The 17,004-nt window shown below is 36.9% G+C and overlaps 1 protein-coding gene across 1 annotated transcript in view; it reads left to right on the top strand.

Annotated features, from left to right (window-relative positions):
* Positions 1–1,778: 1,778 nt before the first annotated feature.
* LOC115220793 (developmentally-regulated GTP-binding protein 2) overlaps positions 1,779–17,004 on the top strand; it is a 28,052-nt gene continuing 12,826 nt past the window's right edge. The window contains exons 1-7 of the mRNA XM_029790936.2: positions 1,779–2,023; positions 4,760–4,848; positions 9,420–9,491; positions 11,183–11,272; positions 13,623–13,683; positions 14,624–14,714; positions 15,829–15,901. Of these exons, the coding sequence (XP_029646796.1) occupies positions 1,960–2,023; positions 4,760–4,848; positions 9,420–9,491; positions 11,183–11,272; positions 13,623–13,683; positions 14,624–14,714; positions 15,829–15,901 (540 nt within the window). The 5' untranslated portion in view covers positions 1,779–1,959. The remainder of the gene's footprint in view (positions 2,024–4,759; positions 4,849–9,419; positions 9,492–11,182; positions 11,273–13,622; positions 13,684–14,623; positions 14,715–15,828; positions 15,902–17,004) is intronic.

Consider the following 17,004-nt stretch of genomic DNA (forward strand, 5'->3'; position numbering starts at 1 on the left):
CGATCAGATGCCTGATCTCAACTCAGAGATTGTGTGTCTCATCTTTAAAATCATCTTCGTAATATAACTAATGATGGTAATTCTGATCTGAAATGAGACACTGTTTTAGAATTGGTCTCGTTGTTTAGTTCCCGGGGCAGCTCTCATCATGTAGGCGTACAATCAAAATCATTCAAGCCATAACCTTTCCCCAAAAGTAGTGTGTCCTGGACTATATTATCAAGTGTATCCTTGTTTAAAAAGTTGGAGTGTGCTTTGCTATTTTAATACGTGAAATAGTTACGTAGAGACAGATAATTCTGTCTACGTGTACTAGATAAAAATAAAAAGCAAAGAAAATCGGTGTCTAGCAAGTGGCAACAACTCGATGGCCATACAAAATGTTCCTCTTTAAAATTTAGCCGAACCCAACCTGACAACAACGTTGACAAAAGATTGTTTTAATATTTTGTCGAGAGAGAAAGCAATGTTATGATCCGTTATTGCGAGGGAGAAAGAGACGAGAGGGCATTCAAATTATAAGCCCAGCCCGAATGCTTGCAGCATTTGGTGCCGTTGTTAAATGGGGTGACTAGTTCATTCTACCTTTCAAGTAAGCCAAAACAGATACTGGAAGGCAGCCGGTCCAACGTTCTTACAGCCTCGCCACGACTCAGAAAAGACGAAAGGTGAAGTTGATGTAAAACTCCATCGAGATCAACCTTGCCTTTCATCCCTCAGAGGTCGATAAAATAAAGTGCCAGTTGAGTGCTGAGGTTGATGTAATCGACTAGCCTCCTCCACCTCCCACATTTCAAACCTTGTGCTTATAATAAACAATTATTTGCATTTTCCTAAATTGATTTGGTAGCCAAGAACCATCAAGTCATCCATAATTCTAGCCATTAAATTTTTAATTTATTGATATTTATATCAAAATTTATTTCTTTATCTAACTTTTTGCAAATTCAGCATTTGGTTTTCTGGAATCTTTATCTTCTTTCATGCTTTTCTTATGAGTGTTGAGTCCTGAGTTAAAAGAGCGGTGGGTGGGGGAAAAATATAGTGTGCCAAGTAGAATACAGATGTTCTTTTTATTTTTCTACTCCAGGCAAAAGGCCCGAAATTTTTGGGGAGGGATCCAGTTGATTAGATCGACACCAATGCGCAGCTGTCACTTAATTTATCAACTCCGAAAGGATGAAAGGCAAAGTCGACCTCGACGGAGTTTGAACTCAGAACGTAAAGACAGGCGAAATACCGCTAAACATTTCGCCCGGCTTGCTAACGTTTCTTATTTCTTTATTGCCCACAAACAAGGACAGACAAAGGGATTAAGTCGATTACATCGACCCCGAAAGGATGAAAGGCAAAGTCGACCTCGGCAGAATTTGAACTCAGAACGTAACGACAGACAAAATACTACTGAGCATTTCGCCCGGCGTGCTAACGTTTCTGCCAGCTCATAATTAAATAATGCATACACTACAGCAGATAATCGGTCAACGAGTGAGAGAAAATATGTTTTCCATCCAAAATTTAAGGAGTAATTGCCTACTTAATAATGTCCACCATCATGCAATAGAATTAAAGAAAGAGTTGGGTGTGAAAAATTGGCAAATCCCTAAAGTAGAAAATACATAGTAATAAATATACACAACTTATATATAAGAGTCACAGCAAAATTGCATTAAAGGAGGGTTTTTTTTTTTTTAGTCTTTGGTTTTCAAATTCTATTTCAATAAACGACTGAATATTTTATCCGGGGTAAATTTTCAAGAGGAGCCATAAAATTATTATCGACCGCATTTCGTGATGAACTTCCGAAATTATTTGCTGCGATGAAATGTTGAAAATAAGTTTTCTTCTTCTTTTTCAGTCTTTTCCATGCGATATCTGTTAATGTCTAGACATTTCTTTTACCATTTTTTAGCCTATAGTGAATAAAATTAAATTTTAAAAAAGAGGTGAACCACCAACATGGGTATTTTAGAAAAAATTCAAGAAATTGAGCGAGAAATCTCTCGGACTCAAAAAAATAAAGGTAAGTAAAATTTACACACACACACACACACACACACGCAGAGAGAGAGAGAGAAAGAAGGAAAGAAAGAGACAGAGAGAGAGCTTCATCAACACATTAAGAAATACATGCATGTACAACACATCCATATGTACACAGGTTATCCTTGTATTTTAACTGTGGGAATTAAAAACTTTCTCTGAATAAATATACACCTACGATGGACAAACGACCTCGTGTAATTTCTTTGCGAATTAGATTTTAAAGAAAATGATAACTTTATGTTAATTATATTTTGTCACAAATAAGTAATAAAAAGTAACAGATTACTTGTCCGTTTGTATGTGAATATTGAATCTCTTGTACCAGTTGAATTCCTGTAGTTTATATATATATATATATATATATACATATATATATATATATATATAACGCGATGGAAATATAAAGAACTCGATTCCCGAAGCAAATTTAATGTAATCATAATTTATCGTATGTATTCTTAACTCAAAATATGCCCCGTTTCTCGAAGAATTCTTTGTTTTTGCCATAAATGGCTATATACGATCTGAAGATTCAATAAACGTATAACAGATGATGTCTGTTGAATTTGGAAATATTTCAATTACTGAAAGAAGCAGACGTGTATCCCAGCATGGTCAGTTCACAATAAACAAGTGTATAAGCTACAATTTCTCGTAGTCGTCATTTATTAGGTATTTGGCACGTGTGTCATATTTTCTAGATTCAAACACTACCAGAGTAGATTTTATCTTTCATTCCGCTGTGGGTCGATAAAATAAGTATCAGTCATGTTGATTCTGTTCACTGTATCTTTTCCCTAGAAATGTGCGTTGATGTCAGTGTGAGGAAATATCCTTATTGGAACAATTGTCGATTAGAACGGAGAACGGAATGCCTTGAGTAAAGTTAACTTAGCTTTCCATCCTCCTGGAATCGATAAAATAAAGTACCTGTCAAGTATCGACCTCGATGGTATCTCCACTCCTACACATTTCTGACCTTCTGTTTATGTTAGAATAATCATTATCATCGTCCGTTTTCCTAGCTGGCATGGGTTTGATAGGATCCAACAATTTGCTTCAACGTCTCAGTTTTGGAGTAGTTTGTACAATGTGCACTTATTTGTGGTCTTGCTCCTAGCGAGACTAAAGAGATCTCCCAACCTTACATCGTCTCTAATAATAATAATAATAATAACAATAATAATAAATCAGATCTCATTCTCTGATGGAAAGTGACTAAAGAATGGATCTTCATTGACATAGCAGTGCCTGAAAATTAGAGTAGTGTGGAAACAGAATGAGAATGTCTTGGCATTTGACTGGGTTGTATTCATAGACCTTCAAAAGTGAGTGTGATTTAAAAAATAATGAGAAACCTGGTAAAATAATTCCACCTTTATTAACATAACATGGAACATAATATGACTTGAAATTTTAATAAGTTTTAATTTTGATCACTTTAAAGTCTATAATCTGTAACATTAAGTCAAGGGCAGTTTTGGGTGGTTTGGTATCAAAAGGGTTAAGGCAAAAATCATTAAAATGTTTGAAAAACTGCTTAGTGGTATTTATTTATTCTGTCCAGCTCTTTATGTTCTGACTTTAAATCTCACTAAGGTTAGACCTTACTGTATAGAATTAGACAAAATGGCTGTGTGGTAAGTAGCTACTGTAGTCTTGGGCCTATCAAAGCCTTGTGATGGGTTTGGTAGACAGAAACTGAAAGAAACCTGTTGTATATATATATATATATATATATTACTCTTTACCCTCTCTTTTTTACCTGTTTCAGTCATTTGACTGCGGCCATGCTGGAGCACCGCCTTTAGTCGAGCAAATCGACCCCGGGACTTATTCTTTGTAAGCCCAGTACTTATTCTATCGGTCTCTTTTGCCGAACTGCTAAGTGATGGGGACGTAAACACACCAGCATCGGTTGTCAAGCAATGCTAGGGGGACAAAGACACACACACATACATATATATACATATATACGACAGGCTTCTTTCAGTTTCCGTCTACCAAATCCACTCAAGGCATTGGTCGGCCCGGGGCTATAGCAGAAGACACTTGCCCAGGATGCCACGCAGTGGGACTGAACCCGGAACCATGTGGTTGGTTAGCAAGCTACTTACCACACAGCCACTCCTGCGCCTATATATTCATTTAAAAGAAGAAAAGAAAATAGAGATTAGGAAATTAATAATTGTTTATTATTAACAGCAAATTGGTCATCTTCACTTACAGCTGTTTCAATTAATGCTCATTAAATTTTCTTTTGTGTGACATGAGTATAATTTCATCAGAGGGAAAAGGATGTACCTTTGGATGTTTTATGTGTGCTTGTGAATTCATTGTGTGTCTTTGTGTCTATGTTTGTCTGCCCACCATCACTTGACAGCCGGTGTTGATATGTTTACATCCCTGTAACATAGTGGTTTGTCAAAAGTGAGCGATAAAATAAGTGCTCAGCTTACAAAGAATAAGTCCTTGGGTCAATTTCTTTGAGTAAAAACACCCTCTAAGGTGGTGCTCCAGCATGGCTGCAGTCAAAGGACTACAACAGGCTTCTTTTAGTTTCCATCTACCAAAGAAAACACTTGCCCAAGATATGCTACACAGTGGGATTGAACCTGGAACCATGTGGTTGGGAAGCAAGCTTCTTACGATGCAGCCACCCCTGCATCTAATGATTATGACTTATAAATCTTTTCTCTGTTTTTTTCTCTAGCCACTGAATACCATTTGGGTTTATTGAAAGCCAAACTAGCAAAATACCGTCAGCAGTTACTTGAACCATCGGCAAAATCAGCTGCAAGGGTAAGAAATCATGTTTCTTTTCTTTCCTAATTAGTGTTCATTATTTGTTGTTATTGTAGTTCCAGCTTGGCCCCGATTAAGCAGACCAGTGATCAAAGACAGAAAATACATTGTTTACTGTATCATGTTTTTCTAATATATATTAAGGTGATATATGGCTGCTATTTCTAGCAGTTTCAGTGATATTTTCTCAGACAAGCCCACATACATATGTGCACTTATATATGTGCATGTGTGCAAGCACACACACAGTGAGCTACCTTGCAGTCTCCATCTACTAATTTCACACACAAGACCTTGGGTGTCATGGGGCTAAAGTAGAAAGACACAATGTGATACACAAAGGGACTAAATCTGAAATCACGTAGCTGTTAAGTGAACTTCTGTACCAGACAACCATGCCTGTGTACTCTACGTAATATCATCATCATCATCATCGTTTAACGTCCGTTCTCCATGCTAGCATGGGTTGGACGGTTCGACCGAGGATCTGGGAAGCCAGAAGGCTGCACCAGGCTCCAGTCTTATCTGGCAATGTTTCTACAGCTGGATGCCCTTCCTAACGCCAACCACTCCGTGAGTGTAGTGGGTGCTTTTTACGTGCCACCTGCACAGGTGCCAGTACGTACACACACACACATGCACTATGGTGTTAGCTTTTGGATGATATGTGTATGCTATATATATATGTATATATATATATCCTCATTATCATTTAACATCCATTGTCCATGCTGGTATGGATGATTTGACCAGAGCTGGAAACCTGGGGAGCTGCACCAAACTCCAGTCTGATTTCTCATGGTTTCTACAGCTAGATGACCTACATAATATCAGTGTGTGTGTGTGTGTGTGTAATGCAGGTATAGATGTTATTTTCCAACCACCTTTTCTAATTATTTCTTTCTGATGAAGGACTATTGTCTAAAACATCATAGTCCTTTAACATCTGTTTTCCATGCTGGACAATTTGACCAGAACTGGCAAGCAGGGAGCTGCACTAGTTTCCAATCTGATTTGGCTTGCTTTGTATGCCTAGGTGCCCTTCCTAATGCCAAACCGCTCCCTAGAGTGTTCAGGGTACTTTCTACATGGTACTAGCACAGGTGCTTTTATGTGATACCAGCATGGATGCTACTACATGGCGGCAGTACAGGTGCTTTCTACATGGCACCAGCATAGGTGCTTCCTACATTGTGCCAGTACTAGTACTTTTTACATAGTTCCAGCACAGAGGTCTTGCAGGCCAATCCTTTCAGCAAGAGGAATGGCCTTAACACTTCTGCTGTGGAGTACCAGTCTCCTTGAGTAAAGCAAGGTGCCAGATATTTCAGTCCTTTGTCATTTCCTCTGTAAGGTTCAGTGTCCAGAGATCGACCTTCAGTACTTTGTCCCATGTCTTCTTCAGTCTCCCTCTTCCATGAGTTCCATCCACAAGAGTATTTAACTAATACATATTAAAACTTGTCCCCCCTGTGTTCTTTTTGTTTTCATTGCTTAAGATCTATATACATAAATCTCCACTGATTCACGAGAAACAATAAATTACACGACTCAATACAAATGTAGTTTTCTTTAATACATTACAGCTGAAACACTTTGATTCTCAGTACTCCAAGTTGCTCATTTCTGATCTCAGCTGGTAAACCGAACTTGTTTTCTTTTGAATATTCACTATCTGAGATGAAAGTTTGTAGGAAATGCTTATTGTTAGGTTCTTCCATTTAGAAACCTTTGTGAACAGCATGTGTGAAAATGGCTGCTTCAAGCTCACATTTTGATTTTGATTTCTTTTTCTTGTAATGTTATTATAAGCATCATAAGCTCCATACAATTGAAGTCATGTTAGTTAGTTAGTTAGTTAGTTAATTTGGCTCAAAAGCAAATAGCAAGGCCATGTAGGGGGACATGGAGTTAAGTACAGGGTGGTCAGGCCACTTGAAGTCAAGGGAGGCTTTGAACAAAGCGGTCGTCAGCATCTTCACCATCTCGTCTGGCAGCTTGTTCCACGGATCCGCAACCCGGACGGAGAAAGCTCCTCTCCTTCGATTGAGATGAGATCGTCGCAGGTAGAGCTTTTCGGAATGACCCCGCAGCCGACGCTCTGGAGCAGGAGTGAAGAACAGCTCTTTCAAGAGGTTACACTTTCCGCTTATGATGCTGTGGGCGAGAATGAGATCGGCGGTGGCGTTTTTCTAGAGAAAAGTGTATTGCTGTTTGAACAATGTTCCAAAATAATAGTTTTAATTAATGTTTTTAAAAACATTAATGTGTGCATATGGGCGCTTATTTTGCATGCGCCTGTACAGATGCATACATATAGACATATGTACATTCATAGACACACATATATAAACAGAATTATATATTCATGTCATCGTTGTTGTGGCTGCCCTCAAGGTCAAGGATGATGATCTTTGTTTTTACATAAACACACACACACTCACATATAGGCATACACACTCGTATGCATATTAAACATATATCAATAAAATTTATTAAATATTTTGAAAATCAACATTTTTTCCCCTCTGAACAAGAACAAAATTCAATGAGGCTTGTATTAACATAAAAGACATTAACAGTTCATTTCTTTCATTCAAACTGTTGATGCTTTGAACTAAAATTCTCAGTTTTATGCTCAAACAAAGGTCACACTGCATCTTTGACCTGAAGCTACCATTCCTGTAAGGTTGCACATAATCTACATCAGACTAGGTAATTTTGAATTCATGAGGACTGAACAACAAGTGCACTAAGTTTATCTAGTTCGACATTTCTAGTTACTATTCCTCTGTTAACCCAATTGTACTCAACAAATCACTCTGGTTCGCACACAACAAAGCAGGTCTCACCAGGGATGAAATTAATGTCATGTTAGCTGCCAGAAAATCAATCATTAAATTTGAAAAGACGCTGTGGGTCCGTAAAGATACGTTTGAAAGTTTTGATGTCATGATGGGAAGTTCTGACTCAGCACAATTGGCTGATTTGGTTGGTATATATAACCTTTATGAGATGGCTGACCAATTCCCAAACATCGGTGGGGGTTTATATCGTGATGATTGTCTACTCTACCTTCAAAATGCTTCTAACCAAAAATTACAAAAGATTAAAAATAGTTTGGTTAAATTTTTCCAAAACATGGGCTTAGGCATTGTTTTCGATGATAATATAACTAAAGTCAGCTTTTTCTTTATTACCCTTAACTTATATAATGATTCATATTTCCCATACCATAAACTCCCCTCAACTAATTAAAAATATATTTGCTCTTTCAGTAATCATTCAAAGGCTATTACAAGGAATTTAGTTAGAAATATTTCACTTAGACTTTCTAGATCATCTGCGAATGTTGATATCTTCAACGATAAAGCTGAATTTTATAACTCTGCCTCACTTAAAGCAGGCTATAAAGAAAAAAATTACCTATATTAACCCTATTGACATTAATTTTACCTCTATTAATCAGGACATGATAACATGTTATAACGGTAATAACATAAATTTTAGTTCGAATGACAACACTAAATCGAAAAATGTAATTTTGCAGCGTAAGGGAGATAACCGTTCTTTATGTTTCTTTTTAAGTTATAAAAATAAATCTAGAACATTTAAAGATAATTACCCTAATAACAAGATATGTCCTAGTAAAACTGTTTGGTTGATAATTCTATATGGTAAGCATATTAAATCTAACCTCCCTTACCAGTTTTATAAAGCTATAGATAAGAATTTCCCCAAAAATTCAAGATACCATTCCATTATCAATTCACACCAAATTAGAACTGGGTTTTCAAGCACCGAAAACCTTTCACAAATCATCTCTTCGAATAACAATATGTTGTTAAATACAAATCCACTTAATGAAAATAATAACGTTGATATTATTAACACTAACCATTCTTTGAACAGTAATAACAACGATATTAGTATTTCTGATATAAATTCGAATCACATTTGTTTCCTTAGCAGTAATTCTAAGGGTTCCAGGTAAATTCCACCATGGTTAATTCCACCCGCTAATAATCACCGTGGTCAGTTTCTCTAGACTGTGGGTCAATTCCTAAGTTATTTAATCTGTCTATCTCTCAAGTCTTAAGAAGAGAGAGAGTGAGTCTGAAGGTGAGATAGAAATTAATCTTTATAATGTACTTATTATTATTATTTACTGAAGTCAACTTTACCTTTCATTTTTTGGGGGCTGATAAAATAAGTACTGATCAATTACTGGGGGTCAATGTAATTGGCTACCCCTTCCCCACCCACCAAATTTCAGGCTTTGTGCTTAAAGTAGAAAGAATTATTCTTATTCTTATTCTTATTATTATTATAGAATCATTAGCACACATGGCAAAATGCTTTGTAGCATGTTGTTCGTCTTGACATTCTGTGCTCAAATTCCACCCAGGTCGACTTTGTCTTTCATCCTTTCAGGGTTGATAAATTAAGTACCAGTGAAACACTGGGGTTGATGTAATCAACTAGTCCCCTCCCCTGAAACTTCAGGCCTTGCACCTATAATAGAAAGGATTATCATCATCATCATCATCATTATTATTATTTTTCAGGGTGAAGGTTTTGATGTTATGAAATCAGGTGATGCCCGGATTGCTCTCATCGGTTTCCCATCAGTTGGAAAGGTAACTTCAAAACTTTTTTAATGCTATTTGATTGATTATTGATTATTAAGTGTTCCCCTAGGGGCATCTATGATTGTGTAGTTAAGAAGCTTGCATGAATTCACAAGGTTTTCGGTTCATTCCCACTGTGCAGCACCCTGGACAAATGTCCACTATAGAGCCAGGCTGACCAATGTGAATGAATTTGGTTGACAGAGACTGTAGAAGCCCGTTGTGTATGTGCATGTGTGTGTTTGTGTTTGCCCCCCCCCCTACCACCTGAATGTTGCTTTGTTTACATCCCCATCACTTAGTCGTTTCTCAAAAAAGGCTGTCAGAATAAGTACCCAAGTTAGAAAATAAGTACTGGGGGTCAATTTATTTGACTAAACCCTTCATTGCAATGCCCAAGCATGGCCTCAGTTCCATGACTGAAACAAGTAAAAGATAAAAGGTAGCTTTGTTGGGATTTCTGATATGGATATTTTTATAGTAATGTTGATATTGGCCATACTTCCTACTCTCAAATTTCAGTAAATTTACTGTAGGGCAGTTCCTACCATCTCCACTTCTCCAGAAGTTGATGATGTCTCAGTCAAAGAGGAAAGACTCTATTTCCAGTCTTTCTTTTAATTTTGATCACCATCCAATTTCTTTTGTCACAGCTAGATTACCCTACCGGGGCTTTTACCCTTATTCGATGCAGCAGCTACAGACTGGAAGGGGCTTCACAGTAGGCCCCACACGAGATGACTGTACGTACTGATCTTCTGCTTTGTTGCAGTAACCTTCAAACTGATGGTTTAGGTTTCCTCTGCCTTGTCAGTTATCCAATTTCTTGCTACCAACATCTTCACCATATCCTGAGATGGGAAGCTAAGGGGTTGCTAGCACTTGCCCAAGGCGTCACCCCAGTCTACGGATGGAAGGGGTGACTTACTCTCCCTTTCACAGCTTGCCACAGTTGTGGGTGCTGTACTCTCCTGAATGTTTATATCATTTCATCTCAGTTGGTATTTCATTGTTTATTATTATTATTATTATTATTATTATTATTATTATTATTATTATTATTATTATTAATGCAGTGAGGTGGTAGAATTGTTGGCACACTGGGTAAAATGCTTAGCGACATTTTGCCCGTCCTTATGTTCTGAGTTCAAATTCTGCCGAGATCAACTTTGCCTGTCATCCTTTCGGGATCAATTAATCAACAAGTTCCTTTCTCCCAAATTTCAGGCCTTGTGTCTTTAGTAGAAAGGATTATTATTACTATAATTATTATTATTTGCCTTTCATTCTTTTGTGGTTGATAAAATAAGTACCAGTTGAACATTGGGATTGATGTGATCGACTTAATCCCCTTCACTCGAAATTGCTGGCCTTGTGCCAAAATTTGAAATCATTATTGTTATTAAGGTGGCCAGCTGCCAGAGTTGTCAACATGCTGGACAGAATTCTCGGCAGCATTTAGCCTGTCTCTACATTCTGACTTCAAATTCCACCAAGGTCATCTTTGCTTTCATCCTTTTGGGGTCAGTGAAATAAATACTAGTCAAACACTGGGTTTGATGGAATCAATTTACCCCCCCCCCCAAAAAAAAAAGTTGCTGGCTTTGTCAAAAATTTGAAACCATTAACATTATTGTTTGTTCTTCCTGTGATAATTCTTGCATTTGATTCTTTTTTTTTTTTTCAAACCTCTCATCCAGTCAACAATTCTAAATATCTTAACCAAAACCCACAGTGAATCTGCTTCCTATGAATTCACCACATTGACATGTATTCCTGGTGTTATTGAGGTAAGTTAAACATATCTTTTGACAACCCACAATCAGTTTATTTCTGTCCTTCCTTAGCACATTTTTACTAATGTCTCATAACACATCAACCTGTTGAGCCAGTATTGATGCTGGTCAGTACTGGCCTTTTCACAAAATGCTCAGATTTTCCAGTGATTTGATTCTAGTTTTAGTACATCAGAGAACACAAGCAAGAGCTTGCCCCTTCCGATTGTTGGAAAGACTGTTTGTCTACTTGAGTAACTTTCTTAGGAACCCTTAATCATATCTTAGATTCTTAATGAGCTAACAAATGCATTTTAGTCCTTTCTGTTAATTCTCTTGCCTGCAACATTTTTAAGATAATGCTGTCTTAGATGGATTATGTTTTGAAAAAACAAGGTCAGAATTAAAGCATCTCTGAGTGAAGATCTGCAGATCACAACTGGCCTAGGGCTAAACAACAGGCTGATCAAGCATTCCTCTGATATGGATAATGAGTGCTGGGTGGAAAAACCACTGTATTGTATTTTGAGCAAAACACACATCTCTGCTTATTTTAGTTTGTGTAACCAACAATAAAAAGAGGTTCATTTCTCTAGATCAGTGTTTCTTAGCCACTTTTTGCCTGTAGACCCTTTTGATTCTTATTTTATTCGGCCTGACTCCTAAAGCCATTCAATGTTCAAAAAAAAAAAAATCATATATTTTTATAATTGAATATTATTAAAAATTGTATAAAAAGAAATTGTTAAAATATTTTGTGTATTGTAGAAATATATAACCAATTTATTGCAGATAAATTTCAAAAGCAAAAACTTGTATGGACCCCCAAGAGCCATATGGATCCCGGTTGAGAACCACTGCTCTAGATTATGGTCAAGTCTGGTGCCAACGTATTCAGAGGTCTCGGCTGGTCCTAAAATGTACACCTCCTTTTCCAATATTTTTTCTACAAATTCCTCTAGCCATCATCCTCTTTAAACCAACTTACAAATGCAGTTGGAAAATTATAATTAACTTGTGAACAAGAACTCTATAGTTTTATTATCATGTATATTAACGAGATAACTTGATGTCTGGCATGTAGCACAGCATGCACCTATACTGATTTGATGGAGGGTGTAAGCTAATGTGCAACACAAACGTTTGATCTCTATAAACAGATCATCTATGGAAGTTGTTCAGCAAATGTTGTGGAACTCTCATCTAGGAGAGTCCACCATGTCAATGAGAAAATCTGTTCTCTGATGAAATTTGAAATGGTTCATGGCAAATAATGTGACAGCTCATAACAGAGCAAAGCCCTCTAGTTTTCTTTGCTGCACCCCCACCACTGTATCTCACCTTCTACTCTTTCTTCCTTGGTTCCACCTTACTTGCCTTCTTAATTACTAAGTTTACAATTTTCTCTTTTTGCTTGTTTCAGTCATTAGACTGTGGCCATGCTTGAGGAATTTTTTTAGTCAAATGCATTAACCCCCAGTACTTATATTCTTTTTCAGCCTGGTACTTAATCTTTGTCTCTTTTGCCAAACCATTAAGTTACAGGGACTTATAGACACCAACACTGGTTGCCAAGCGGGGGTGGTGGTGGTGGTGGGACAAACTTAGATACAAAGACACACATCATCATCATCATTTAATACATATATATGATGTGTTTCTTGCAGTTTCCATCTACCAAATCCACTCACAAGGCTTTGGTCATCCTAAGGCTATTGTAGAAGACACATTCCTAAAGTGCCACACAATGGGACTGAACCCAGAACCATGTGGTTGGAAAGCAAGCTTCTTACCACACAGTCATGCCTGAAGAAATTTTGTATAAGTTGTTCAGTATTTGTGTGGTACTCCTCAGATTTAGCTGTCCTGAGCTGTTGCCTTTTTTTGCCTCAGTGTGTAGAGCAGCACCGACCTTTTCTGGTTAAAGATGATTGATTAGAAGTAGGAACAGCAATCAGGTGTAAAAACAGTCATTCTGCTACAAATACTTGTCCCACCTGCACAGGTATGGAATGTGTTTTAACAGGATTGAAACCAAATATATTGTTGGTTAACCCCAAGTGAGTCTAAATCCAGCAGCCCTAAAATGAAAGGTATTCCAGTAATGATCATCACATCTGTTATTCAGACAATATTTCTGGGCCTACATTATCCAATGCATTCTTATTTAAGAAGATAGACCTGAACTTGAGAGTGATTTGACTGCTATTTCTAGCAGGTCGAATGACTTTATAGAGATTCCTTTGTATCTTCTTCATTTGAGTACTTTTCTTTTCCGGCCAAATTTCCACAATGTCACACTTCAAGCAATATAAGCTGTAATGTCTAAGTTGGTGCATTAAATTGTAAAACTCTTTATTTTCAGTACAACGGAGCAAATATTCAACTTTTAGATTTACCTGGTATTATTGAAGGAGCTGCACAAGGTAAGTTGTTGTTTTGTTGCTATGTTTGCTTGACCATTTGTGGCACCACTAGAAAAAAATGTGGTCTGTGAGAGGATATGCTGGTATGTTGTCACATCTTTGTAATCAGTTGTGGTACTACTAGAGAAATTCTGGTCTGTGAGAGGGTGTAGAAATTTTTGTTTTGACTCGGAATTGGTTTGATTGAGGTTAGCCACTGATTTTAAGCTTGCAGTGGCAGGGCTGGTAGAATTGATAGAATCAGTAGGAGAGAGATAATTGATATTTTTCATGGTTTATTCAGGGAAGAGAGACCAGTGCACGTGCCTCTTTTTTTTTTTTTTTTTTTTTTTTTTTTTGCTGAGACAGGTGGGAGAAGGATCTTGATATCCCCTGTCTAGAGGTCTTGTTAAAATGCTTTCAACAGAGTGGGTTCTGTTAAAGACAACCTAGGATCATGTAATAGTTAAACCAAGTAATGATTAAATCTATCAGATAAGAACAGCTACAGTCCGTGTGACCTCCCACACACTTCCTGTTTATGAAATTTCACTTTAAAAGGATTGGGTTGGTTCAAGGCTACAATTGACATTTGTTTGAAGTCCAGGAAGTACTCATGTGAATGTTTAGCAAACTTTTTGACCCTTAAGCTATGCCTGCTCCTTAGGGGTTTTTACTTCTAACTGAAATAATATTTAAGCTGACCTTTGGCTCTGTCCATAATGATGATGTCTTTATACAGATACAAGGCCACACATTAGCTACGGAAAAATATCTTGTTTCCAGCATTTGGTTATTTCTAATCAACAAAAGTATCAATCAATCGGTATTAACTATAATGTTATATTTTCATGACCTCTATATGTGTTTGTTTTTGTGTGTGTGTAAATTATTTTTAATAGTTTTTTTTTTTGTAAATTAATTCATTATTTTTGTTTCTTTTTGTGTGTCACCTATGCAGGTAGAGGTCGAGGTCGACAGGTAATTGCTGTTGCAAGGACAGCAGATCTTGTTGTCATAATGCTGGATGCTACAAAAGGAGATATTCAAAGGTAAAAATTATATGTGTGTGTAATTTGTTGGTATATTTCTAACAACATAAAGCAGTGAGTTGGCAGAATTGTTAACATGTGGGCAAAATGCTAAGCAGCATTTTGTCTGTCTTCATGATCTGAGTTCAAATTCCACCAAGGTTGACTTTACCTTTCATCCTTTCGGAGTTGATAAAATAAGTACCAAGGGAACATGGGTATCAATATAATTGATTTACTCCTCCCTCGAAATTGCTGGCCATGTGCCACACTTTGAAACCAATACTTCGAATAACATGTTTGTATTGTGTGTGTTAGGTGTTTGTGACAAAGCAAGTTTTAATGTTAAATTGTACATGTAAAGAGGAGACATAGAGGCAGGTAGACACATACAGAGAGAGAAGTGTGAGGGAGGGATAAATAGAAGATAGACAATTTTTTCCAGAATAACCTTTACATAGACACACCATCCATCCATCAAGCAAGCAAGCAACTGACCAAACGACCAACCAACGACCTACACAATCAATACAACATATACACATGTGAGCTATCTATCATCCTTCTTATCTCCTGTATATGTCTGCTCTCTCTCACCTTCACATGGATGGTTTAGCATTAAAACTTTAACAAGATTCATTTTGCTTTATCTTCATATCTTCTTTGCTATTTTATCCCCTTGTCTTGTCATATTACTACCTATAATATGCATATGTGTCTATATGTATGTTAATATATGTACATCTCTTGGTGCTGTTTCACTATTAACCCACATAGCACCACACAGCAGACCTGAAATGTCAGCTTTTCATTGACTCTTTTCACATGGACCATGTATGAACTGCCGTCTTTTCATTGATCCTTTGACACGACTAAATATTGATTATACATGTAAATATGAAGATAGAAACACTACATGTTTTCAGTGCCATATGTTTGTTTTTCGTAACAAATGATGCAAAAATAAATATGTGAAATGTATGTGAAAACAGCATCATCATCTTCCTCATTGTCATCACCATCATTATTGCCACCCTCCTCCTCATCCCACCCTCCTCTTTGTTTCCTTCCACCTCTTCCTCCACTGTTTCTAATGACTCCTTTTTCATGTATATGTTCGTTTGTTTTTATGCAGGGAACTTCTAGAAAATGAACTTGAGTCTGTAGGAATCCGATTGAACCGAAAGAAACCTAATATATATTTCAAAGTAAGTGCCACATTACCATTTTCTCTGTTGATGTGCTGAATTCTTTGTTTCTTTAGTATTTCTTGAAAGACTTGTTAATGTCACAATAGAAGAGCTACAGTTTGCTGATAGATTACTTCAAACTAATCTTGACAAGTTTTACGACTATACCCTCTACGATTCTTTCAACTCTCTCAGGCCCTTTCCTAATCAGTTGACAAGTTTTACGACTATACCCTCTACGATTCTTTCAACTCTCTCAGGCCCTTTCCTAATCAGACAATGCTCTTTGGTCTTAGATTTTGATATACAAAGATTTGATAAACAACACTATAAATTAAAACCAACCCAAAAATCATTGACAAGCTAGGGCTCTAACAGGGTTTTTCCTGAAGCCTTATTAGCTTCTAAGCTGAAGTGAATACAGCATGGACTTTGTCTGTCTTCTTACCCTCTTAGATCATTTAGGTAAAATTATACAAATGTATCCGACTGATTAAATAAATTCTATTTATTTTATTTATTTATGCAGCTGAGGATAGCTCTGCTTTTAAATTGATGTAATGATTGCATTGTTCTATTAAATGGAGTCACTTGAAACGATCGTACTGCATCACCTCTGGATATCCTGTTGCTTATTTTGATTTTATTCACCTTTTTTGAAACTGTACCGATAATTCCGCACTAATTTTTGGTGCCTCAACTTAAGTACCTAATTCATCTGAATCTCAATTATATATATATTTGTCATCATCATCATTTAACGTCTGTTTTCCATGCTAGCATGGGTTTAACAGGAGCTGGCAAGCCAGAGAACTGCACCAAGCTCCACCGTCTATTTTGGCATGGTTTTTAAGGTTGGATGCTCTTTTATATTTATATATATATATATATATATATATATATATATATATATATCACTCTGACTGTCTTTCTCCCACCTGTCTTCTTTGTCCTCCTGGGTTGGCCAAGTATCTCCTCTAAAGTAAAACAACTATCCCTTTCCCTCTTTTATATGCTTACCTTTCACCTGGCACAGCCACCTCTCTTGGTTCCATTCCACTTCTCAACTAAGTGGTCTTTGTCTTGCAAGTTATTTGGCAACCTCACTGATGTTGGTGACA

Source organism: Octopus sinensis, linkage group LG17, assembly GCF_006345805.1.
Source record: "Octopus sinensis linkage group LG17, ASM634580v1, whole genome shotgun sequence".
Taxonomy (NCBI): domain Eukaryota; kingdom Metazoa; phylum Mollusca; class Cephalopoda; order Octopoda; family Octopodidae; genus Octopus; species Octopus sinensis.